General features: G+C 35.3%; 1 protein-coding gene across 1 annotated transcript in view; it reads left to right on the top strand.

Annotated features, from left to right (window-relative positions):
- The window catches only part of LOC108732402 (synaptogenesis protein syg-2), a 194,278-nt gene that overhangs the window by 120,531 nt on the left and 47,668 nt on the right, over positions 1-26,079 (top strand). Inside the window, exon 3 of the mRNA XM_025979419.1 lies at positions 13,089-13,221. Within this exon, the coding sequence (XP_025835204.1) occupies positions 13,089-13,221 (133 nt within the window). The remainder of the gene's footprint in view (positions 1-13,088; positions 13,222-26,079) is intronic.

The following is a 26,079-nucleotide window of genomic DNA, read 5'->3' as shown; positions in this document are numbered from 1 at the left end:
ATATGTAACTAATGATGTGCGGATGTAGATGTAAGAGCAATTTTAAGACGTGGTTCTGCTCTTGCAACGACATATTTGAGTCCAAGATAAATATTAACAATTGGTCAATTGATCCAGATACACCACTCAACGATCTGAACAACGCAGTACTGTTTGTTTCAAGACGTTGGAGATATGCCCCATCCCTTTATTAGGATGCGCCGTAGCATAATTTCAAATTCAATCATATTAGTCCTCGAAGCTCATTTCTCCACCGATCACCGAGCGAGAACTAGCCAAAAGTGTACAGTACCATTTGCAAAATTATTTAAACTGCCTCGTTAAAATTTAAGAATATGCTTTATTTAAAAGCATATTTAGCCAGAAATAATAACAAGTGAATTAACTTAACGTCCTACACACCTATAAAACTTTTGCTTTGTTTTCTATTGTTAATTTATATAAATTTTTGTTTTAAGAAATTGCTAAACATTTTCGTCTAGTACTGTACAGTTCTAGCCGATCTCCTAAGACCGCCCATCGAGAGCTCTGCTCGTTCAAGCTTGTTCCAACTATTTCTGTCTTGCTCACGCCTAGTGTGTATTCTTTCTATCTTCGCGCAGATTTCTTCAAGGTCACAATTCTAATAAATTGTAATAGACTGTAGCTTACTATTTACACTTTTATTTACATAATTTACAATTTTAGCACTCGCCACTTAATTTTATATACAAAAAACTTAATAACAAAAAAAAATCGACCAAGTTTGTGTGTGTGTGTGTGTTCTAAAAATAAGAATAAATTTGGAAATTTTCGCCAATGAAAATTGTATGAAGTATATCTACTGCAGGTTGGTAGGTACCCATTTAATTTGAGTAACTGCATAATTTGGTTGAATTCGAAATGAAAAAAAGTATGGTGTCTGTACCATCCATTTGTCCTGTGACACGACGCCATTCATTAAAAGGCTTCTCTGGGTCGTTTTTTAAATAAGCGCGACGTATGTGACCTCAGGCACGTTAATTTATGCTTGTCATGCATTTTTGACACGCGCTTATCAGAAAACTTTACCCTGCGGTGACTACAGTAATAGCAATATAAAAAAAAAAAAATAAACAACGAGAAAATGTCCATTATTCAGAAACATATGACAGTCTTCACATCGATAAAAATAAAATCCAACTATGATAACTATCCAATTTTATTTAAGCACCAACTACTAATTTTTCCAAATTAGCCGATTTTGCAAAGAAAATTTAACTGCATCATTTGTCCGGTTTAATAATTATAATATGCTTTCGTCTTTTATTTAGGACAGTTTAAAAAGCACTCAAATCAGCAACTTTGTTTTAGAAATATTGCCTTTCCATTCAGGAGGAGTTTTTACCTTCTTTCTCGAGGGACGCCTTCATCCTCACTCTCATCCTCATCGATTTTCCATGCCATCTTATACATGCGACGAGTTCTTTAGTTCTGATCGAGACCCTTCAATCTACCGAATTTGCGTATAATTTTTTTCTCCTGGGAGAATTTACTTCTGCACGTAATCTTTTTGTATGCCTTTGGGTATTCTTTTTAGTGAGCTAATACGATTATCGCTCTTTACTGCTTTACCTTCCCTCCAGTTTTTACAACTTTTCTCCAGCCAGTCGCTCCCCGATGCTCTCAGAAGAGATACTTTCAAACTTTTATCTTTACCACGCATATTTTAAATATAGCTACCCAGCGTATAAATATTTATAGTATTCCGTAACGCTTTCTTATCCACCAATTAACGTGTTGTTTATTTCTACTATACATTATTATTATTAAGGTAAAATAATGTCTAAATCATCCTATTATGAATAACGTCATAAAAATAATAAAACCATTGGAAGGGGTAATTTTAACTTTCCCTTTCTCGAGAAATGCAAATATTTTCAGGTTGGCACTTAGAGCTGTCAAATTGTATAGGTTAGATTTCTAAAGCGCTTACCATATCCTGAAAACATACTACAAATAATGGCGGCATCTAATAAGAAGTATCTAGCTGTAAATATTTGTTTAAAGTCATCGTCGTATTGTGCAGATTGCGTTTTTGCCAAACTATTGAACAGAATCATAACCTTTTGAAGGACATCACTAAATATCTATTTATATTTCCGAGAAATCTTTGTTTAAACGAAAACCAATTTTGTAAAAATAAAATTTCCGTCTGAAAAATTTTCTTATACCCACTTCATCATGAATTCGTAAAACCAGTCGCCTAGAAATTCGAAACTCAAGATAATATTCCTAATATGAGCTTTTTTATACGTCGGTTAAGTTTTCCCAAGACAAGTCGGCCAGCATTGTCATAAAAATATCGCAAGAGGTTGGAAATAATAAACGTTCACTGGACTGGCAATCCCTTTTTGAATTAACTTCCAGCGCAATATCGAACTTGATTTCCGATGAAGAGCGGACTTTCTCTCTGTTCACCTTTTACCAATAGCGAAAAAAAATTCAAATCAGTTTTTGCTGGATTTACATCATATTTTTATTCGGTAAAAATTTTTAATTTCGCAGCCTAAGGAGGAGTTCGATTGAATATTAAATTCCACTTAACCTTTTGAACTATATCTACTTCGAGAACATTTATATTCTTCTTCTAAAATGAAAATAGTTTTTGTAGAAATATATAATTTCTGTTGGGATCCGTCAAATGGGAGGAGCCTAAAAACATGGCGCCGATTAGGGAAAATTTATCGTAGTTCCTATAGTGTACCGTGCAATTTCCAAGTTTTTAAATTACGATAAAATGATAAGTATTGACACAATATGTGATTGGGCTGACACAAAGCCTCGGAAAGGAAATTTCGTTGAAGGTGAGCGTGTTTTTAATGCCAATCACATTATAAAATTCGGAAATAACAAATCCGGAAGCTAGCCTTCAAATTCCGTCAAGTTTACTGCCTACTTTTTACAAACTTCGGATTTAAAAAGTGATTCACGTTATATAATTGGTGAGGTGATTCTGGGTGATTTAAGCAATATCATATCAATGACTTGCACGTGCAAAGCCGATTTAAGAGAACGTTGCAAACACATTATTGCAACTTTGTTGTATTGCAGCAGGTAGGTTCTTAACCTCAAAATACTTATATCGTATCATTAGAATTGTGTTAAATCAATTACACAGGAATAAATAATTTCTCACTTTATAATTTTAGTATGATTCTAGTTTTAAATATTAAGGTTATGGCTGATGGTAAATACTTGCTGAAATATAATCATGTGCATTAAAATGACGTGAACAAATTTTTATTCCGGAATTCACTTCTTTGATACCTACTGCTTTCATCCAAGCTTCTATTAGTTTACTTTTTTCTCTAATTTTCCGAATATATTTTTTACATATATAAAACGGTTAGTTTTTATTGGAAAGTAGTTAATGTAGGTGAAGAGTGAAGATCTATGTCTGAAGTGCTATTGCAGCTTTTCACTGAACATATTAACTTTTTATTTGATTTAACTTTAGAAGAAAACTTCGTCGACTCCATCATCAAAAAAATTTTTACTTTTTTAACGTGTTTTATTATTTTAATAAACAATTTTACAATTTGCGTGCACAGTTCCTATGTAAATTGTTCCCTCATTCGAGTTATAAATTTTGCCAGCAGATGGTGTATGCCCATTTGACGGATCCCAGCTGCACCTTGTACGCCTGTTTACGTCTATTGAGGAAACCGTAATTAATAACATGTTTTATTTTAAGTTTGATATCAGTTGTTTTTACCTAATTATCATCGTAACGTGCCTTCAAGGTTTAAATTTTCGTTTACGAATGCAAGGAGAGAGTCAAAATTTGAATATTTCGGTCGTAAATTTATATAAATATGTAGCTACATATAGATACTTTATACATACACACAGCGCCTCTAAGGGGGTCAAACGTCAGGATTAATTACGCTTTTAGGCGATATTGCCTTTAGCCATCAGAAACATTTGTATACTACAAAAGTTTCCGAGTTTTTCTCCATATGAATATTTAACAGAGCTGAGCTTTCAGGACAATCTGCGTCCCTCTGTCGCTTCGCGCATAAAAAATTAATGTAGGTATTTGCGTACACAATTCGGGTTACATTGCAACACTTATTTTCCCCATATCTTGGCAATGAGGCTCACCACATTTCGCTTTTTCGTTTTGTTTATCTAAACAACTATTTCCAAATTTAAACAGGAACATGTGTATTATGTATTTATATGGTTTTTAAAATTATTTGATGTAGGTACTGTGAAAGATTCTAAGAGATACTTTTTTTGATACTTCTCATCCAGGATATCGTGGTCATATTTTGTCCTGACTCATTGTTTTGAGTGTTATAGTGGTAGACAGTAATTCTTTTAATGTAAAAGCTAGTACAGTATATACAGTAGTTTTTTATCCGAAAAAGCCCCCAAGGTTTTCGTATAATTACCGGAATATATTTTGAAATTTAATTAACTAATGCGGTTAACGGATAAAGTAAATGCTTATTATCAGGCAATTAATAATGGAACACGCCGTGACAGTTAAGTAAATAATTTTATTGTTGCTTTTGGACCATTTCCAACATTTAAAAATTAATTTCTCATTATATATATATACCACGTTTTACCCTTTCGTAGCATGTTAATTATACAAAACATTAGCGTAGTACTAAAAATGTGTTTAGCTTTGAATAAGAGAGAGGGAGACACCTTTTGTTGCGATAATATTTAATGATGTGAAAATTAGAAATATCTTTTTTTGGCTTTTTTTATTTATGTATATTGATTTACATACAAATGTATGTATATTATAAGAGCTGGTGCAGTGGGAAATAATTACCTAACCTAATTTACTATGATTATGATATCTATCCCCATTCCCTAAGGCCTAAGCCCTAAGCATTCGATTTTGGGAAATACGTGTACAGTTTCACTAAATTGTCGACTAGGATTTGTATGTACTAAATCCGTCCCAATATTGTAAAATTCAATCATTATACAACCCCGTTACAAGCCTTTTATCAAGAAATCTGAAATTGTGAGAACCTACTTAAATTCAAACTTCATCAAATTAATATTTTAGTATTATAGGGATGCACACTGTCACCGCTACTTGTTAATCTATAGATCGAAGACGCGATTTACATCATTAAAGACAGGACAACTATAGGTATAGATATACAGGGGCAAAAGATAATAATAAAGGTAGACCTGGATTAGTGTTGATAGTTCAGGATGTGGGTTGTTCTAGTTTTAGGGAAATGCGAGGATTAGCTCAGGATAGGAAAAAGTGGAGGTGTGTGCCCTGGACAAAAATTTTCAGTCTCTCTCCAGTCTCTCAGAGTCTTTCAGAGCGTCTCTCACAATCTTTCAGTCTCTCAGTTATTGCCTAGGTATTTTTATGGATCTCTCGCAGTCTCTGTATGAGAGACTCGAACGATAAAATTTTTAATTCAGAGATTCGAGTCTCTCACAGAGAGACTGAATGGATAAAACTGAAAAATTGAGAGACTCGAGTCTCTCGTAGAAAGAATGGGATCTCTGAAATATGTTGAACGTATAAAATTTTAACCATGCCTATCGAGGCACCACTTAACGACTTATTGAGAGATTCGAGTCTCTCGTTCAGAGACTGGATACGAAATGAGGATCTCTCTATGAGCAACTCGAGTCTCTCGTTCAGAGACTGGATACGAAATGAGGATCTCTCTATGAGCAACTCGAGTCTCTCGTTCAGAAACGCTAAACAGTTTTTTTTGACAGTCTCTCTCAGCGACACCAGAGAGATTCGATGAGAGACGGAGACTCGAGTCTCGCTTTCAGAGACTGTGAGAGACTGAAAATTTTTTTTAACTCGGGTGTCCAACCAGTCTTAAGACTGACGACCTTATGATGAAAATTATAGTCAAATCGAAGGAAGATTTGAAAAAGGTTCAAACCTTGATGGTAAAAAAGGCACTGGAGATGGTGAATGGAAAATAACCCATTGTAATTTTTTTACTTCCAGACATATACCACTTTATTTTCGATTATTAGAATTATAAAGAACAAAAAGCTTTTGAAATTAAAAAAGTCAATGTCATCTGAACGTAAAACTGGTGCGGTAACTCGTTTAAACAATAAAGGTTATCATCATCAACCCGGACCATCTGCGGACGTGTCTCCATTAAACTTGGGACAATTTTTAAAGAGTAAACGGTATACTTTTTCACATATCAGCTCCCACGGGACTAAAAACCTGTTAAAAGTTTGTTATAAAAGTGGAAAGAAAACATTCGTTACGGGACCCACACACACACACACACACACACATGCATGCAATACACATATAATGGTGTTGTCATGATGAAATCGTTTAGTCCAGTGGAATTGTCACAGGCCCTCAGATGAAAATAACAAGCGGTCGGTGTCGAACATAAAGCGTGAAACAACCTTTGAAATTGAGATGATGAAAGTTGAAATTGGAAACACTAAAAGCGCCCGCGCGTACTCACACACACACATAGATATTAGCAACAAAAATAAAGAAACAAAAATACTATAGATCCTATACACTAATGGCGAACTCAGAGCCAAACGTAGGGATATTCTATTACCTACATGCAATCTGAACAAAGTGCGGTATCATCTTTCAAAAAATACACCGTGGCGCGTGAAAATTCGTACAAATTCCTTGAGCCACATTTTCACATAAATAATAAAGTAGTAGTAGGTATAACTGCAATAAATGCAATTTAAACCTTCTGAAGTATCTTACGTTTTGTTCAAAAGATTTTGAGAGTTCGGTTAGTGCAGGAGAATATATAATATATAAATATTAAAAAGAAAAGATACCAACAAAGAAATGTGTAACATCTATGTATGTTCGATGAACAATTTGCCTGTATCTAATATACTCAGTGACGTAACTACGCCATCTGAGACCTCTGATGAATTCATCGGATGGAGCTTTCCCTTCATATAGAAAAAGTTTCACATTGTAGTTTCATCGCTATTATACTTAACGCTAATTTAATACAAAATTGTAAAAAACAAAAGAACGATTTTTAACGATGCTTCTCATCTTTCTCCGAAAATTAATAACGAATCTTTGTTCTTCGAATCGCATTAGATAAATTTTTTAATTACGTACAACATTTTAACTAATCCAGCATCTTTTTATACACTTAGTTTTCGATTGAATTGTAAAAAATAATTATCCCGATGTTGCCTAATGTTTTAGGCTTTATATCAAATTTGGCAAAATCCGCAGTAGATTTTGTGTGAGAATAGACGTATCTCCTTTCTTGTTTTCACTTGTGACTGTAGTCATTTGTTGCGTCTTGAACACGCCGTTGTTAAGTTATGAAATGCTTCATGAGGAGTACAGATAAAGTGAAAAGAGATAACCGAATGACAGTAAGCAGTAGAGCGGTTAGGGGTTGCTTATGTACTCAAAAGAATTTTATAACTGTCTGTTTGGAATTATATCTCTGAACAAGCGTATTGCTTTCCTGAATTTCTGAGAATTCTTTCTTCTCAGAACTTTCTTTAAAGTCCGATGTTGGCAACATGCTCAAATACTGTTTGTCTGCATCTTTTTCTGTTACACATCAATAACTGTAATTTTCCCTTTTCTTTATTAGTGTCCGCTGCAATTCCTACTTGGCATCTCTTTTCTATGTTGACGATATTCCGTACGACGTCTGTCATAAGTGAAAGTAGGTGTTCTGTTGGTATCCGCTCTAGTCTAGTTAGTAAGTTGAAACAAGATGGTAAATGCGATAGTTTTATTGCCGATTATGTCAATTTTAAACGTCCCTACTATACAGCTGTTCAAGCAACATACATACAAAGATCGGTACCTTTACCGTTGAAATTATTAGTTCCGTACGATTTCAGTTTTGGTTTTGAACCCTTTGGACTCTTACGTGTAGCGTAGTGTGCCCAGATGTCACAACACATTATCGGGGTCGTTTTCCAGATTTCAATGGGGTAATGGGATTCTGGGGTTTCGTTGGGCCTTGAGCCCCAGCGCATCACGATCCTTTTTTACTAGCTAATGTAAAACCAGTTCTATTTAAATTAATTCCTAAAACAAGACATCTCCCAACCTGTTAATTGTTATGCTAATAACTAATTAATCTATTAGTCTAAAATAATGAAAATACACTATGTTTGCCGTGTTTCCACGAGCAGTATTTTCTCAGAATGTTTTTGGATAAATGACCAAAGTGAATAAAATTCCAGTGTAAAACAAAACTATGTACACACTTTATTTACAACACTTAAACATATTCAGAACATGAAAACAATATAAAAACGGAAGACAAAATTAGGGACAAAAAATAGATCTGGTTAAGCTGAACGACAAAACTTAACTTTTTGAACTGAACTAAGCTACTACCAAAATGGAATAAAATCAAACTATAATATTACCACCACCAGTACCTGCGATAACAAAGCTATAGAAAAGTATAGGAAAAGACCCAAAAATACATAGACAACATTACAGCGTAGTGCAATTAAATAAGGGTAGCTGACCGACGAAGCCTTCGTAGAATTTATCTATTGGGACCAAATGTTTTGAGAGGCCCCAACAGGGTGATATTTGTAATAATGTACATTTATACACTATAGCAGCCAATGCAGTAACTTATATAAATATTAAAAATTACACCATGCTTAATATTGTATACTTATCCCTAATCCTAGTAACTACAACTGAAATTACACTGTAACACACTAAATCATAGAATATGGCTGTGAATTGAATAGCAGTTACAAAAGGAATACTGAAAAGGAAGCGCGACAAATGACTTAATTAGTTTAATAAATCATGATTTAAGAGAAACCTGCTTTTAAGAACCATTTCGAAATTGCAATGTTATATACGTAGTTGTTTAAAATCCATTTTGAAACTAGTCCCCGCATCAAACAGTGCTGCCCTGCACATAAAGCAAGTACAACGTCCTATCGAGTTTCTCCCGTGCCCCATCCTGAATAAGTAGTTCACGTTTTAGTTAGTTTGTTATTCAGCACGTGTGCCAAGTTGGCGGGGGTGGCTCTCTAGTGCCGTTCGGGGAGTAATTTTTTCAGATCTTGGTCTACGTTCGCGTTTGAAAGGACACATACAGAAACCTCGCAACTGGGTCATCGTGCGGCTTTAAAGTAGCTCGGAGAGAAGTCCAGTTACGGAAACGGGCTCAATTTATAAAGCGTACACATAATGGGGAAAGAACTCATAGATGGCGGTAAGATTCCATGTAATCTAGATTACTGAGAATTTTAAAGCAATATACTACCCATATAGTAGTGGTCGGTGGTGGTAGCGGTAGTGACGATACGGCGACTGCTAGCTCCGCAGATTATGAGCAGGTTCCGAGAGGATTTACATTGGAATAGGGAATCCATTTCAATGGACCGTTGATACTGTACGTGAAACCACAGAATGGCATCGAACGAAAAGTAAATTAACTCGCTGTCATGATGGCTCGTTAGTTTTGAGAAAGCTGTCGGGTACTACTAAATCTCAGCTTTCGACGTAATTTGGTTCCTTTTCTTGCAAGAAAAATTACTTCGAATTTGCCGGGCAGCCATATTATGTATCCAATCGGATTAATTAATTACAAAGGAAGCAAAGCTCTTGTGACAAAAAAGGGTATGTTTTTTCTATTCTGATGTATCCATGTAACGAAATTACAATGACATTAAGAATTTGTCTAGAATAAGGGTTGCCTTATTTCAGACAGGTACAGTGGTACAGTATCTTCAAATGAAATGTTAGCTAATGAAGGAAAATGTTTTTCTAAGTAAGCGATCTCCTTCATCATCATTAAGTCATCAATATCTCCGTAGCACGTAAAAGTTCAAAGTTCAAACATACATCTTTAACAATCTTTTTCAAATTTCTAAATTAATTGTTCGGAAGCATATAAGTGACTTCTTTTTATTGAAGGCGACTCAATCCTGCGGTATCGTCTGCTTTATATCCCTACTACTCCTTCCGTCTTGACTTATCTGACTTCCCATCTTTATATTCGCTCTTTCCCTACTTTTTCTGCAAATCTAAGCATACTAATCTTTTTTCCCCGTATATCTATTCCTACAGTTGTACTGTCTGTAATGATGTTGATCGCGTCTTCCATGTATAGATTAAAAAGTAGCGGTGACAGTGTGCATCCTTATCTGACTCCCTTCCTAATATTTACTTCTCTACGTTGCTAGCTCTATAACTGCCTATTGCTTTTTGACGTGACAACGTCTTATAATTCGATGGAGCCGGCTGCATGCACGAAAAAACATGACTCATGCGGCGTTACCTCGCTCTGAGGCGTTCCATTTACGGCTTGAAGTGCAAGCGAGAGCGCGGAACGAGCGACAAAGAGGCACAATCGGCCTCCGCGTTCGGCAGCGTTCGACATGTCTCTCTCCTACTTGAGTGAGCGATGCGTCTGCGTGGACTGCTGCTATACATTAATACATTTCCATTTACCTCCTTCTCTATATCCATACAAAATATCTATCAAACAAATAAAATTAAAATTTTCCATTGAAAAATGAAACTATTCCGTCAGTATTTTCGTTGTCACGTTAAACTATCGTCAGTAAACCGACTTTACAGACAACCGATTTTTTATACCAACTAAGTATCACTCTTCTATCTCCGTAACTCATCCCTACATATTTTAATTTTTTTCTTTAACATCTTGTCCCATTTAACATTGTCAAAAGATTTTTCTACATCTACAAATCCTAATGTGTACGCACTATTTCCTTTTTCCATCGTTTTCTCTATTGTTACCCCTAAAGCTAGAATGGCTTCCCGCGTTCCTCTATTTTTTCTAAACCCAAATTGATCTTCTCCTAATAGTTTTTCCGCCCTTTTTTCCATCCTTGTCTTCTTCTTCTAGTTAAGATTTTTGACGCATGGGAAATTAAACTAATTGTTCTAAATGTCTTGCACCTATCCGCGCCTCTCTTTTTGGGTATGGTTCCTACCACCTTCCATTTATAATCCTCCGGGACTTTCCCCGTCTCGTAAATGAGACAAACTAACTTAAACATACGATCTCTAACCTCTTTTGTCCTGCATGTTTCAAAATTTTCGCCTGTATCCCATCTACACTTGGCGCCTTATTATTCTTTAAGTATTTTAATGCTAAATCGAAATCTTCTCTCATTATGGGATAATCTATTCCATCCATTTCCACACTATGTTCCTAAAAGCACAAATATTAACACATAATATTAGATGAGCCATTTTCTCATAAAACAATAAATTGGCCCACAAAAATACTGTGCAGTATTCTTAATGGGTGTTCTCAACTTTGTAAAAATTTATAACCAATTGCAATCGTTAATAGTAATTTTCTTAATTAGTCACGACTCAACGTGAAGCGTATGAATGTATGTAGTAGAACAACAGATGTTCCGAAGATTTATGTGCAAGAGAAGGAGGTAATTAAAAGCACTCTTCCTGAAGGAATTTACATCGCGCTTACAACTAATGGAAACGCAACAAAGAAAGTTGCGGAAGAGAATTTGGAAATTGCGCCGGGGTGTGCGAATCCGTGTAAAGGAAGAAGAGTTTAACTTACATTTGTTACTTGAAATGAACGGCGGAAATGTAAGATCAGTCCACCTATTAATTAATATTACAGTGTAAACTTTTCTAATAAAGAAAATTCACTTTTGGTAGCACCAGTTTGCTACCTTTCATTAATATTCGCCGTCTTTATTTTATTAACTGAGATTTTCCGCAGATAACTCGTGCTAACCACCACTGAGATTCCATGCTTCGAAAAACTATGTAAACTCTTTATGTTAACCATTTAAAGCATCATCATCATCATCATAAGGTCGTCAGTCCTAAAACTGGTTGGACACATACTTCCACTTCTTCCTATCCTGTGCTAAACTTCGCATTTCCCTAAAACTAGAACATCCCACATCCTTAACTATTTGCGAACAGAAATCTAATCTAGGTCTACTTCTACCCCTCCTAACTCCTGTTTCTGCCTCTAATATGTCTCTGACTAGACCTCCATGTCTGAGAAGGTGTCCTACTAACCTATCTCGCCAATTTTTTATTGACTTCCATAGAATCCTCTGTTCTCCTATTCTTTCCAATACCTCTTCATTTCTAACCTTTTCTACCCACGATATCCTCATCATCCGCCTATAACACCACATTTCGAACGCTTCTAACCTTTTCTTTTCCGCCGCTCCCACTGTCCATGTTTCGCACCCGTACAACGCCGTGCTCCAAACATACACCTTTAACAACCTTTTTCGAATTTCTAAATTAACCGTTCGCGAGCATAGAAGTGACTTTTCTTTTATTAAAGGCGACACGACCCTGCGCCATCCTCTGCTTTATATCCCTACTACCCCTTCCATCCTGACTTATCTGACTTACTAGGTATCTAAAATCTGCCACTTGTTCTAATGTTTCGTCTCCTTTCTTTATATTCGCTCTTTCCCTACTTTTTCTTCCCTTGCATACCAGTATTTTAGTTTTACCTCTATTTATTTTCATACAGTACTGATCTGTCAGTATCGCTTCCATTTTATTTAAGGCTATCTCTAAGTCCTCCTTGCTAGATGCTAATACTGCTATATCAATCTAACCATACTAATCTTGCCCTTGCACATCTATCCAAGCAGAAAGCAGAAAATTGAAATTTATTATAATACTAGCAAGTGCCTAACAAATTTTAGAAAGCATATACTGTTGTTTCTATTACTTATCTGGATCACTCTTCCTTCACTTTTACCCTTACAGTATAGACAACTCTAATACATTCAAAATAATAGTTTAAAATATATACAATACATATACAACACTGAAATGAATAAAAAAAGGAAGATTTTGCCCTAAACGGTTTAATTATTTGTACATATTTATCTTTTCTGAACATTTTCTCAAAAGGAAATTATATATCGTTGTCGGATTTTACTCTATTTTTAGGGAAATCAAATGGGGTTCTGTAGAAATGGACCGAATAAAACACTATAATCCAAAATATAGCCCTCCATTTCGTTCAGTATTTATAACCACTGTATGATGAAACATTTACTTAGCGTCTATAATAAAATTTAATTTCACTCACTGATTTAAATATCTTCTATTTTAGGTTTGGCAACGGTTGAAATCCAAGCTGTTGTAGGAGGTGCGGCAGAAATACCGTGTGATCTAACCCCTTCAACGACCAACGGTTCAGTCCTGCTTGTTGTTTGGTACAAAGATGAACACACCCCCATATACAGGTAATTTTCCTGTTTTTTTGATCCAACCTGTAACACGTAATAATGAACAGACAATCAAGTATGGAACTCAAAAGCTTTAAAGCTTTCCAGAATTTTTAACCATGCACCATATTGTTACTCAAGCTGAAACTGATTCAAAAGATACAAAATTGTTTTGAAAATATAAAGTGTGACGTTTCAAAGGTATTATAAAATTAATTAAACATTATCAGGAAGGATATAAATCGACTGATTCTATTCATCGGCGTATGGAACGTACTATCTTACATCACAAGGGGTAAATGGGGAGGAACTTGTGTTATGCAGCATGCAAATTTAGTTATGACTTACGTTTATTAAGCCTGACTTAATTTAAAACGATACGATACATGTTTTTTATGTGGTGAGCGTGGTTATTTCAGACAATCCTTTATACGATAGATCCTTCATCAGGATGATGGCGATGACGTAGACGCAATCTGTGAATAATTTAATAGTAATTATATGAGGGGACGACTTGTACTTTTACAGAAAAATAACCAGTTTTTGTGTGGTTTTTATTGATTAACTATTTTCATGTTAGATAACAAGAGAGCAAGTCTTTTGTATAGGTTCCAAAATTTTTAGGAGCACGTTATTTTTCTTGGTAGCTTTATTTAGTAACGGACAAAAATAAGTATTGATTTAGTCAACACAATGGAGTACAAGTACGTTGTTAGGGTAGAGACTTGGCGAAACAGAACACGTTAATTACAATACCAAATGGGCGGCATGATAANTATCTTTATATTCGCTCTTTCCCTACTTTTTCTTCCCTTGCATACCAGTATTTTAGTTTTACCTCTATTTATTTTCATACAGTACTGATCTGTCAGTATCGCTTCCATTTTATTTAAGGCTATCTCTAAGTCCTCCTTGCTAGATGCTAATACTGCTATATCAATCTAACCATACTAATCTTGCCCTTGCACATCTATCCAAGCAGAAAGTAGAAAATTGAAATTTATTATAATACTAGCAAGTGCCTAACAAATTTTAGAAAGCATATACTGTTGTTTCTATTACTTATCTGGATCACTCTTCCTTCACTTTTACCCTTACATTATAGACAACTCTAATACATTCAAAATAATAGTTTAAAATATATACAATACATATACAACACTGAAATGAATAAAAAAAGGAAGATTTTGCCCTAAACGGTTTAATTAATTGTACATATTTATCTTTTCTGAACATTTTCTCAAAAGGAAATTATATATCGTTGTCGGATTTTACTCTATTTTTAGGGAAATCAAATGGGGTTCTGTAGAAATGGACCGAATAAAACACTATAATCCAAAATATAGCCCTCCATTTCGTTCAGTATTTATAACCACTGTATGATGAAACATTTACTTAGCGTCTATAATAAAATTTAATTTCACTCACTGATTTAAATATCTTCTATTTTAGGTTTGGCAACGGTTGAAATCCAAGCTGTTGTAGGAGGTGCGGCAGAAATACCGTGTGATCTAACCCCTTCAACGACCAACGGTTCAGTCCTGCTTGTTGTTTGGTACAAAGATGAACACACCCCCATATACAGGTAATTTTCCTGTTTTTTTGATCCAACCTGTAACACGTAATAATGAACAGACAATCAAGTATGGAACTCAAAAGCTTTAAAGCTTTCCAGAATTTTTAACCATGCACCATATTGTTACTCAAGCTGAAACTGATTCAAAAGATACAAAATTGTTTTGAAAATATAAAGTGTGACGTTTCAAAGGTATTATAAAATTAATTAAACATTATCAGGAAGGATATAAATCGACTGATTCTATTCATCGGCGTATGGAACGTACTATCTTACATCACAAGGGGTAAATGGGGAGGAACTTGTGTTATGCAGCATGCAAATTTAGTTATGACTTACGTTTATTAAGCCTGACTTAATTTAAAACGATACGATACATGTTTTTTATGTGGTGAGCGTGGTTATTTCAGACAATCCTTTATACGATAGATCCTTCATCAGGATGATGGCGATGACGTAGACGCAATCTGTGAATAATTTAATAGTAATTATATGAGGGGACGACTTGTACTTTTACAGAAAAATAACCAGTTTTTGTGTGGTTTTTATTGATTAACTATTTTCATGTTAGATAACAAGAGAGCAAGTCTTTTGTATAGGTTCCAAAATTTTTAGGAGCACGTTATTTTTCTTGGTAGCTTTATTTAGTAACGGACAAAAATAAGTATTGATTTAGTCAACACAATGGAGTACAAGTACGTTGTTAGGGTAGAGACTTGGCGAAACAGAACACGTTAATTACAATACCAAATGGGCGGCATGATAAAGGAAAGAAAAAATGAATTTCAGGAAAACATGTCTCCGTCGTTGTCATAATATAATTAATTGTGATTTAGGGCTTTTAGAAGCATAAAAATATACGATTTCTTATTATTCTGAATATATCTTCTTTATTGTAGAAGTTAAATAAATAAACATACAAAATATAAATACTGGTATGCACTGAAAGAAAACGTAAGGAAAAGGCGAATATAACTTTCATCATCATCATAAGGTCATCAGTCTTAAGACTGGTTGGACACGTACCTCCACTCTTTCCTATCCTGAGTTAAACTTCGCATTTCCCTAAAACTAGAACAGCCCACATCCTTAACTATTTGCGAACAGTAATCTAATCTAGGTCTGGAATATAACTTTAGGAGACAAAAAATAAGAAATTAAATTGTTAAAGGTGTATGTCTGATGCGTGGCGCTGTAAGGCGAGAATAGAGAAGGTTAGAAATGGAGAGGTATGAGAAAGAATAGGAGAACAGAGGACTCTATGGAAGTCAATAAGATATAGGCGCGATAGGTTGGTAAGGCGTCTTTTCAGGCATGACGTGCCAGTCAGAAACATATTAGAAGCAGAATCAAAGTTTAAGAGAGTTAGCGAGCGTAAATCATCTTAATTTGAAAACAATACCGTTTTGTTTACTTGCCTGGCTTACCTTACACTTAAAACAAATCTGTCTGTTATTTATTTTTGAAACGACTGTATAAATTTAAATGGTGCATTGCCTCTTCTGAAATTTTTAACAAAATATTTTGGCAAAACATTAAAGGAAACAAAAGCATTAGTAGAACGTGTAGGAAAATAAAACCCCCCCTGTATAAGAAAGAATTGGAAACAGAGGACTCCATGGTCGATAAGGAATAAGCGAGATAGGTTGGTAGGACACCTTTTCAGGTGTGAAGGTCGAGTTAGGGACATATTAGAGGCAGAAACAAGAGTAGAAGTAGTACTAGATTAGATTACTCTTCACAAACAGTTAAGGATGTGAGATGTCCTAGTTTTAGGGAAATGCGAAGATAAGCTCGCTATGGGAAAAAGTGAAAGTTCCTGTCTTGTCAGCCTTAGAACTGACCTATAATAATGATTGTAAAAGTTAGTTACTTTCAACTTTTTGAATTGGGTTGATTTTCCAAGGAAATTTTATTCTCATTTCACCTCCTTTGTATTTAGTGTTTTAGAAGAAATAGAGAAGCACCTACTTCAAAATTCATTGAAAAATTAATCCACAAAAATGAATATTTAATTGAATTCCAGTCAACTCACATGTTCGCTCTAGAATTTAATTAAAAACGTAAATTTTTAATCACTACATCGATATCGTAATTTAAAAAGCTTCGCTTGTCTAGAAAGTGGCTTACCCTATCAACCAAATACCCTAAAATTTGTTCTTATTCTTGATGACGATCAATTTGTACGTACACTATTAGCTTCATGTCTGGGTGATTTTCTCCCAACCCAATTATTCTCATTAATTTTCTGTTATGCCTTGTGTAATTTACTTTCTGTTAATTTGTAACTGTTAATTAAATTCAAAATTGAAGAGCCCCTAATAGGAAAAAATTAATAAATCGTCCGCCTTTTCCTCCCTTAAAAATCGTAATGGACCGATTGTCAGCAGCAGTGTTCACTATTTTATCATATATACGGTTGTGTCGGTGAAGGGTGCACGGTGCAGGGTGCTGCTACTACAACTCCAGTCTTGCTATTTATTATTTGTCTGAAGCATGCTGCACGGTACTCGAAAGACTATTCGTTTGATTTAAATGCGCTGTTCGCTGGTAAGTGCACCTCCACCACTAAGACCTATTTGTTGGCCAACTCATTTATTTCCTTTTAATTTATCCGCCGCCCGTAGACTACCTTTCACCAGGGTTGAATTTATTCGAGCCGCGCAGAAGGGTTTCATTAAGCATTTTAAAAACTCACCATTTACCCGCAGTTGTCTGAATTTAAGGCCCCTTTGTATCTTTGATCGTTTTGTTAATTCCGGATGCGGTCTGACAAATTAAGTTATGCTATTTCAAGCAATTTTAACTGAATTAAATCTAATTAGAACGCATAATTATTATAAATGGATGAAACATTTTAGCGTCACAACTAAAAATACTTATCGTTAAATAAAATTAATGATACTTTCTTTAAGAATTGCCTGTAGATAGAATGCAAAATATAATCTAAAATATAACAGATACTAGAAACAGTAAGAGAAAAATAAGCAATAGACAATATAGGTTGGTAGGACGCCACCTTTTTTCAAAACTTCTTATTTTTTCCGTTACTTGATTTAGAGAGAAGTAAATATTAGGAAGGGAGTCAGACAAGGATGCACACTGTCACCGCTACTTATTAATTTATACATCGAAGACGCGATCAACATCATTAAAGACAGTATAACTGCAGGGATAGATATCGAGAGGCAAAATATTAGTATGCTTAGATTTGCATATTATATAGCAGTATTAACATTTAGTAAGAAGGAGTTAGAGATAGCTTTAAATAAAATGGAAGTGGTAGTGACAAAACAGTATTATATGAAAACAAATAAAAGTAAAACAAAAATACTGGTTCACAAGGGAAGAAACAGTAGGAAAAGAGCGAATATAAATACAGCAGACGAAAAATTAGAAGTGGCTGATTTAAGGTATCTAGGAAGTCGGATACGTCAGGACGGAAGGAGTAGTAGGGATATAAAGCAGTGGATAGCACAGGGTCGACTCGCCTTTAATAAAAAGAAGTCACTTCTATGCTCGCGAACGATTAATTTAGAAATTCGAAAAAGATTGTTAAAGGTGTATGTTTGGAGTGCGGCGCTGTACGGGTGTGAAACATGGACGGTGAGCGCAACGGAAAAGAAAAGGATGTGTTGCGGGCGAATGATAAGGATAGCGTGGATAGAGAAGGTTAGAAATGAAGAGGTATTAGGAAGAAAAGGAGAACCATGAACTCTATTGGAAGTCAATGCAAAATAGGCGAGATAGGTTGGTAGGACACCATATCTCAGTCATGAAGGCCTAGTCAGAAATATATTAGATGCAGAAACAAAAGTAGAGTTTATATTACTGTTCCTAAATGGTTAAGGATGTGGGATGTTCTAGTTTTGGGTAAATGCGAGGATTAGTCCAGGATAGGAAAGAATGGAGGTGCGTGTCCAGCCAGTCTTAGGACTGACGACCTTATGATGATTATGAACTTGATTTAGATAGGTTTAGAACCATATTCTAAGATAAGTAATTAATAAAAATAAGTTTATCCGCCACTTGATATTAATGATTAACAGCAGTAACAATACCGAAAAGTAACTAAATGTTTAATCGAATTAGGTAGCTAATCGTATTGTTTTAATTTTTTCGGGACGATTTGTCCGGCAGTGTCTTAGCCGTAGATTAGTTGGACATTTCTGTCAGATTTCCCCGAGGAAAAATTTCACGCACGACTTCGCCTTCCAATTTTTGCGAATCGCGAACGAGCGAGAGAAATAAGAAAGAATAAGGTGGAGAGTTAGGACGTGTACACAAGTACACACCGAGAATGTGGATTTAGATATCGTTCTTTTCGACTTATCATTTAGAGCCGGTCCCTAACTTCGCTGAAGAATATACATGCGACTCATGAGTGAAATATGAAACAGAGATTTTTATCCGGACTTCGGCTGCATTTGATGTGAGTAGCGCACATTTCATTTATGAGCCCGAGGATAACACTAAGCCTGCGAACGTGATCCGTATACGTTGATAAGGAATCCTTCTTATTAAACTAAGCCGATAGATACCATTCCGTAAGTATATGTTGTATATACTGGTTGGACCCGACCAAATTCGGGCGATAGATACTATTGTTGATAAAGGTTTTCTAAATAGTTTTTAAAATAATCCTACTATACTAATAATCTACCAATACCTTGCTTATCCTCAGATCTTTGTAAAATTTTAAAAACAATAGCCATAATTGTCAATAAATACGAAATGGAACTCAATCAACCTTAAATCTTCGACATACTTGACGGTCTCATATATTTAGACTTTCGAACTTTTGGTGTTTCCTAACCAAAATACAAAAATCTCGCTTGAAAATAGGACAGACTATTTCACCTACCCAGAAAGGGGCAGTATGCCAGTCTAACCAACCTCACTACCCTACAGTAATTCCAGTGTCTAGCTGTGAAAACCGGAAGGCATTTCCTCCTCGCCGCCGCGTCAAGTATCGCTTTACTGTTTCACCATTTGACTTTTTGAAGTGAAACTTCTTTACGCACGGTAGGGTAAGTTCGTTTCATGCGAGTTGCTATGTAACGAAATCATGCAACGCATTTTTCCCGCTGTCTGTCCCTATGTATGCTTAGATCTTTAAAACTACGCAACGGATTTTAATGCGGTTTTTTTAATAGATGAGTAATTCAAGAGGAAGGTTTATATGTATAATACATGCATAATGTAGTAGAGAAACACTGATAATTTTAGAGGTTTGTAATGTGATGTCGTAAATAAACACATTTTTGCGCGATCGGCTNCTGTCTGTCCCTATGTATGCTTAGATCTTTAAAACTACGCAACGGATTTTAATGCGATTTTTTTTAATAGATAGAGTAATTCAAGAGGAAGGTTTATATGTATAATACATGCATAATATAGTAGGGAAACACTGATAATTTTAGACGTTTGTAATGTGATGTCGTAAATAAACACATTTTTTGCGATTACATTGCAAACGCTGGTTGAACCCTTCGAGATAGATCAAAATAATATACTACAGTATTGTACACCTTAAAACGGTCTACAAAAAAGTCCTGGATGGTATATGTCTATCTCTTAGGGATAACCCACAATAACCATTTTTTATCCTTTACTTTTTACGAGAAATAATGGCTCACTTACGAAGCGGTTTTTAGCAATACAGCATTAATTCTTATCCAATTATGTACTTTTAAATACATTGTGCATTTAATATAGATCAATACGGCCCTTTACAGCATGTAATTTAAATGAATATTTTCGAAGATATTACAGACTTAAAATGCATGGACATAGCGGTTGCGGCGATTCCGGCCGGTTTGTATTGTCTAATGACAAAAAAGCTGTGATTGTTGTATATAAAGACATTCTATAGTATATTTACTATCAGCATTGCACCCGTGCGAATCAAGTCATATATACAGTATCTACATTCATCACTCTTGAATAACTTTTGGGGTTACTGCGCTTTTTGGTTGGTCAATAATTTTACACATCTAACTCGATAGTTATGAACTGAAAAACAAATGCTCGATAAGGATTTAGATCAAACGAGGTCAGACTTCCAAATGTTATACAAACTTTACGTAGTCATAGTAATGTAATTTGTTATTGAGAACCTCGCCTTCCTAATTTGACCCTAATAGAGTATCCGATGGATATTGCGTTTGTTTGAAAGTTTAACGGAGAGTACTTGAGTTGAACATATTGTCAGGTAACAAATTACACAGTTATTTCGCAAATAAATAGCCACCTAAACGTTCGGCTAATTTTACCCTATTAATAATGTATGCACCCTGCAACGTATGTATGGGCGTTTACATACATGTGTAGGTAATCGTGCACGCTAACAATAACATAATTGGAATGTGTAACATGGCGTTCAACGTTTAGGCATATATACATGTACATAGATACACTACAACGTTACGTCGTTGATGGTCAGAATAATGTCATTATTAATTGGTAGCTTAGAGTACTCTTGAAGAGAGACGCATGTACGAACATGCACGATCCGATCCCAACAAAAATGAATAGCAATTCATTCAAATTCTACATCTGTTTTCTGACAACAATAATTCAATTAAAGAACAAGAAACAAGCAAAGCATGTGATGTGATATGTTTTAGAAAATACCACAAATGGCGCGGTAAACGCCATCTGTAGTACGATGCTACCTTTTAGGATTACGTATGCTCCAACAAGGTCCATTTAAATATATGGATATCTAGTTGCTGAAACGAATCTCGGCGTAGCTAACCCCAACGTGATAGGCACGTTACTATAATCGAATAAAATAATTCAAAGTGGTCTGTTTTCTGTCGAAACCGCCAGACGCGGATCGCGATTTCGATATTTTTGGATCTCATCAGCGCGTCGCAGGCAGCCCGACAGAACACAGACCAACTTTTACCTGCTGTCTTAACAGCGCGTTTTAGAAAATACCACAAATGACGCGTTAAACGCCATCTGTAGTACGATGCTACATTTTAGGATTACGTATGCTCCAACAAGGTCCATTTAAATATATGGATATCTACTTGCTGAAACGAATCCCGGCGTAGCTAACCTCAACGTGATAGGCACGTTACCATAATCGAATAAAATAATTCGAAGTGGTCTGTATTCTGTCGAAACTGCCAGACGCGGATCGCGATTTCGATCTTTTTGGATCTCATCAGCGCGTCGCAGGCAGCTCCGACAGAACACAGACCAACTTTTACCTGCTGTCTTAACAGCGCGTTTTAGAAAATACCACAAATGGCGCGGTAAACGCCATCTGTAGTACGATGCTACATTTTAGGATTACGTATGCTCCAACAAGGTCCATTTAAATATATGGATATCTACTTGCTGAAACGAATCCCGGCGTAGCTAACCTCAACGTAGATATCCATATTTTTAAATGGACCTTGTTGGAGCATACGTAATCCTAAAATGTAGCATCGTACTGCAGATGGCGTTTACCGCGCCATTTGTGGTATTTTCTAAAACGCGCTGTAAGACAGCAGGTAAAAGTTGGTCTGTGTTCTGTCGGGCTGCCTGCGACGCGCTGATGAGATCCAAAAATATCGAAATAGCGATCCGCGTCTGGCAGTTTCGAAAGAATACAGACCACTTCGAATTATTTTATTTGATATGTTTTACAAAATTTATTCGAAAACTACAAATTAAGTTGATGCGACCGCTCAGGTACCTACTCTAGTAGTTTGCTGACCCAGGGTTGGAGCTCCAAAGATGTGCCCTAAAAGAAGAGAGAAATTATTTCGACATTTTATTAAGCTTAACCTTAATCATTGGGAAGTAGTTCACCTGAGGAGGAGGGCGTTTCTTTTTTCCCATTCAAGGACTCAAAAAAAGCTAAAGCTATCCTTCAAGAAAATATAAAAACTAAATTATTATTTATATTTTACTTTGACTGACGCTAAGTTACTAGATCTAGATCCCTACATTCTTAACTCCATGCCCCCATAAAACTCCCCCTTAATTACTGCTTGATATTTGTCTACTTTATCTTTAGCACACGCTCTCAATCTATTGTTTAAATTCTGCTTAAACATTACTTGGCAGTGTTCGTAAAGACGATGGTATGTAGTAATAATAATGAATGTTGGGAAAATTCTTGTCATCATCCTCGTAAGTTCAGATTCGTCCTTTATTCCACCCAAGTTGAACTGTTCTTAGTTTACTGGCAAGATAATTAAAGGCCTTCCTGCGTTACTTTGATGCATAGCATATCATCTTGCATGAACGTGTCATACACAAAGTTGCTCTCCTATCTCATTGTGAACGCAACGTATGTAGTTGTATATGTGTATTGGGGAACATGTATCCTACATATAGAGGTGCTCCTTTATTTCCGAAGCATCGAGATTGATTTGCAAGCCAACCAAGTTTGCAATGAAGGAGTTGTGGCTTTAATACATGGCACTTCAGTCCGTAAATATCTTCTGTTGGGAAGGATAATATAGCGTTGAAGTCGAATCATTCAAAGCTAGACAACAACATAAAGCTTGGAATTTACATTTAAAATTTTGGATTTAGCTCACTTTTTGGATTAAAATATGATCGAAAACAAAAGATTGTCGCATTAGAACGCAAATAGTTTTAGAATTAATCGACACTTTATTTCATTCATATGTTAAAGCATAATAAAGCGCCAAGTATAGATGGGAAGCGGAAATTCTAAAACATGCAAGTAGTTAGTCACATTTACTAGACGGGGAAAGTCCCATAGGATTATAAAAGGAACGTGGCAGTAACCATACCTAAAAGGAGAGGTGCGGATAGGTGCGAGACATTTAGAACAATTAGCTTAACTTCCTATGCGTAAAAACTCTTAACTAGAATTGTACAGAGGAGGACGGAAAAACTATTTGGGAAGATAAATTTGGGTTAAGGAACGCGGTAAGCCATTCTAACTTTACGGGTAACAATAGAGAAAACGATAGAAAAAGTATTTAGAAGTAATATACTTCTATTCTATGCTAGGTCTAGTCAGAGACATATTAGAGGCAGAAACAAGAGTTAAGAGGGGTAGAGGTAGAACTAGATTAGATTACAGATAAGGATGCGGATTTTTCTAGTTTTAGGTAATGCGAAGATTAGCTCAGGATAGGAAAGAATGGAGGTACGTGTCCAAGCATTCTTAGGACTGACAACCTTATGATGATAATGTTGAGCGGGCAGAAACTGAAAAAATGGAAGACATGTTTAACCACTTCCAATTTAATCAATTTATTATGATAAATTAGGTAGCTACCGTTCTATTCGTAAAAGTGTAAAGTTGAAATAACGACTACTAATTGCTGTGGTTAATTAAATGCTCCATAATTTGTAGTCTTAATGTGAAAATTCCCTACTGCAGAATCGGTAGAAGTTTGTAGGTTCGTAATGTTGCCGTAATATTACCGTTTTGTTACGAGCTAAATTAAAGCAATTGTTGCAATAATTGCTTCTTTTCGGTCGCCTCGTTCGGTTTACTTTAACGCTATTGCCTCGTTTTACAGCGTTGCGGGGAGGATTGTAAAATTTATCCTTTTATACAGTAAAAAGTGTTCCCGATTCTTTCAGGGCTGTTGAATAATAGCAAACGATCTCGGTGTAACATTTTGTGTTATCTATAGTTTGTATTCTTATCTTCTTTTAAAAACGTAAAAAGTATTTGCATCACTTACTCAATGTACGAAATAATAAGTATCTTTCTTTAGTCAATTTACACAATCCATGCAAGAACTTTCCAATTAACTAATTAAAATTTCGTTCTTGTTTGTATAGGAGTACACGTGCATTCATAATTATCCTATTTTTAAGAAATATCTGCCTGAACTAGACAATAAAACCTTTCAGCATCTGCCAAAATTAGCTATAATAGTTCTAAAATCCGTTTGTGGTATTTATTACCCCTTACTGTGACATTACTAACTGCCTAACATCTGTAAATATTTTCATGTTTATTTGTAATGTTGAGTTTATTAGCTTAGTGAAATTATTGTTATCTTTGGAAATGTTCTGGTCCCGAAAATGTCGCCACCACCGTTGCACATCTTTCAGTTTTTCCCATAATTTAGTCGTAAGTCTGTTCGTAGCGTTCTTAGGCGTTTCCCGTTTGATGCTGTTTTTGTCAATGGTCCACAAAAGGGGGTGGAAGGAATCGATGGCATTATTTTAGTTCACATTGTTGAATAAATACTCGATTAGTACAAGTTTGTTAGTTATGATTAAGTTTCCAAATTGTCCTCAACTTGTAATTTTATATAATACATCATCTACTATAGAATCTTAACGTTGATTTTCGATTCTGTTTTAGTTCAAGTTTGCGTTTTATCGATTCAATATTTCGCAATAGAATATCACTAAGTGTCTATTATATCGAGTAGTTGCAAATATTAAAAAAATATAGGATAACACAGAGAACTATGAAAGTCAGTAAGGTGAAATGTAATGGTGGGACACTTTTCGAGACATTATCGCCTTCTTACAATTAGACATTTTACAGGAACAGGAGTCATAAGGAGCAGAGGAAGACGTAAATTATTTTTCGGAGAATGCGATGATTATTGGCTTAGTATAGGAAAGAGTGATGGTGTTGTAAAATATTTAATTAAATATTCACAATATTATAACGATAAATGTTGGACTAAGTCTTAAACTTAAAGAGACCAACGTAATGTTTCTTTTTGGTTCATAAAATCTGTCGCCTGTATTACAAATTCAAACCAGATCTTGATGATGGTCTTCTTCAATTTTCTTCTCAATGATGGTCTCATCTTCAGTTGTTGTTTTAGTCTTAATTAAGTTTTCTGGAAGAGCAATATTAATTTTTTTAATGAGCACATTCCATCAATGGCTAAAGGACGTACTTATGACACTTAAAAGTTACTATAAAGGGTAAAAAGAAGTAATTTTGTTATAAGTACAAAGGAAATGTACCTAAGTCAATTTTTGAAAACTGTTCCGGTAATTAAACGAGTTGTTTGAGTCTGATCAAGAAGGTTGCCACTTGCTCATTATCTTGCAGTATGACAGAACTTGCACTTTGGCATTAATGGTAGTTAATGGAAGTAAGTAATCTGAGGGGTGGCGATGTATATTCAGCAGTATAAAATGTTCGACTACATTTACAGTTTGCCCCTGCCGGAGAGCCAAGTTTGCTAACTAAGTTACTCGCTGCTAATATGGAGGTATTGTTGATTTAGTCACTAGAGGCAAACTGCAGCCACAGTGGCATGTTTGGCAAAGGGAAGCAATTTTGCAATCTAACGATGGAGGTCAAACATACATACGTACATACATTCATA

The sequence above is a fragment of the Agrilus planipennis genome, unplaced genomic scaffold, assembly GCF_000699045.2.
Source record: "Agrilus planipennis isolate EAB-ADULT unplaced genomic scaffold, Apla_2.0 scaffold73, whole genome shotgun sequence".
Classification (NCBI taxonomy): Eukaryota; Metazoa; Arthropoda; class Insecta; order Coleoptera; family Buprestidae; genus Agrilus; species Agrilus planipennis.
This window is presented reverse-complemented; position numbering and strand designations above follow the sequence as displayed.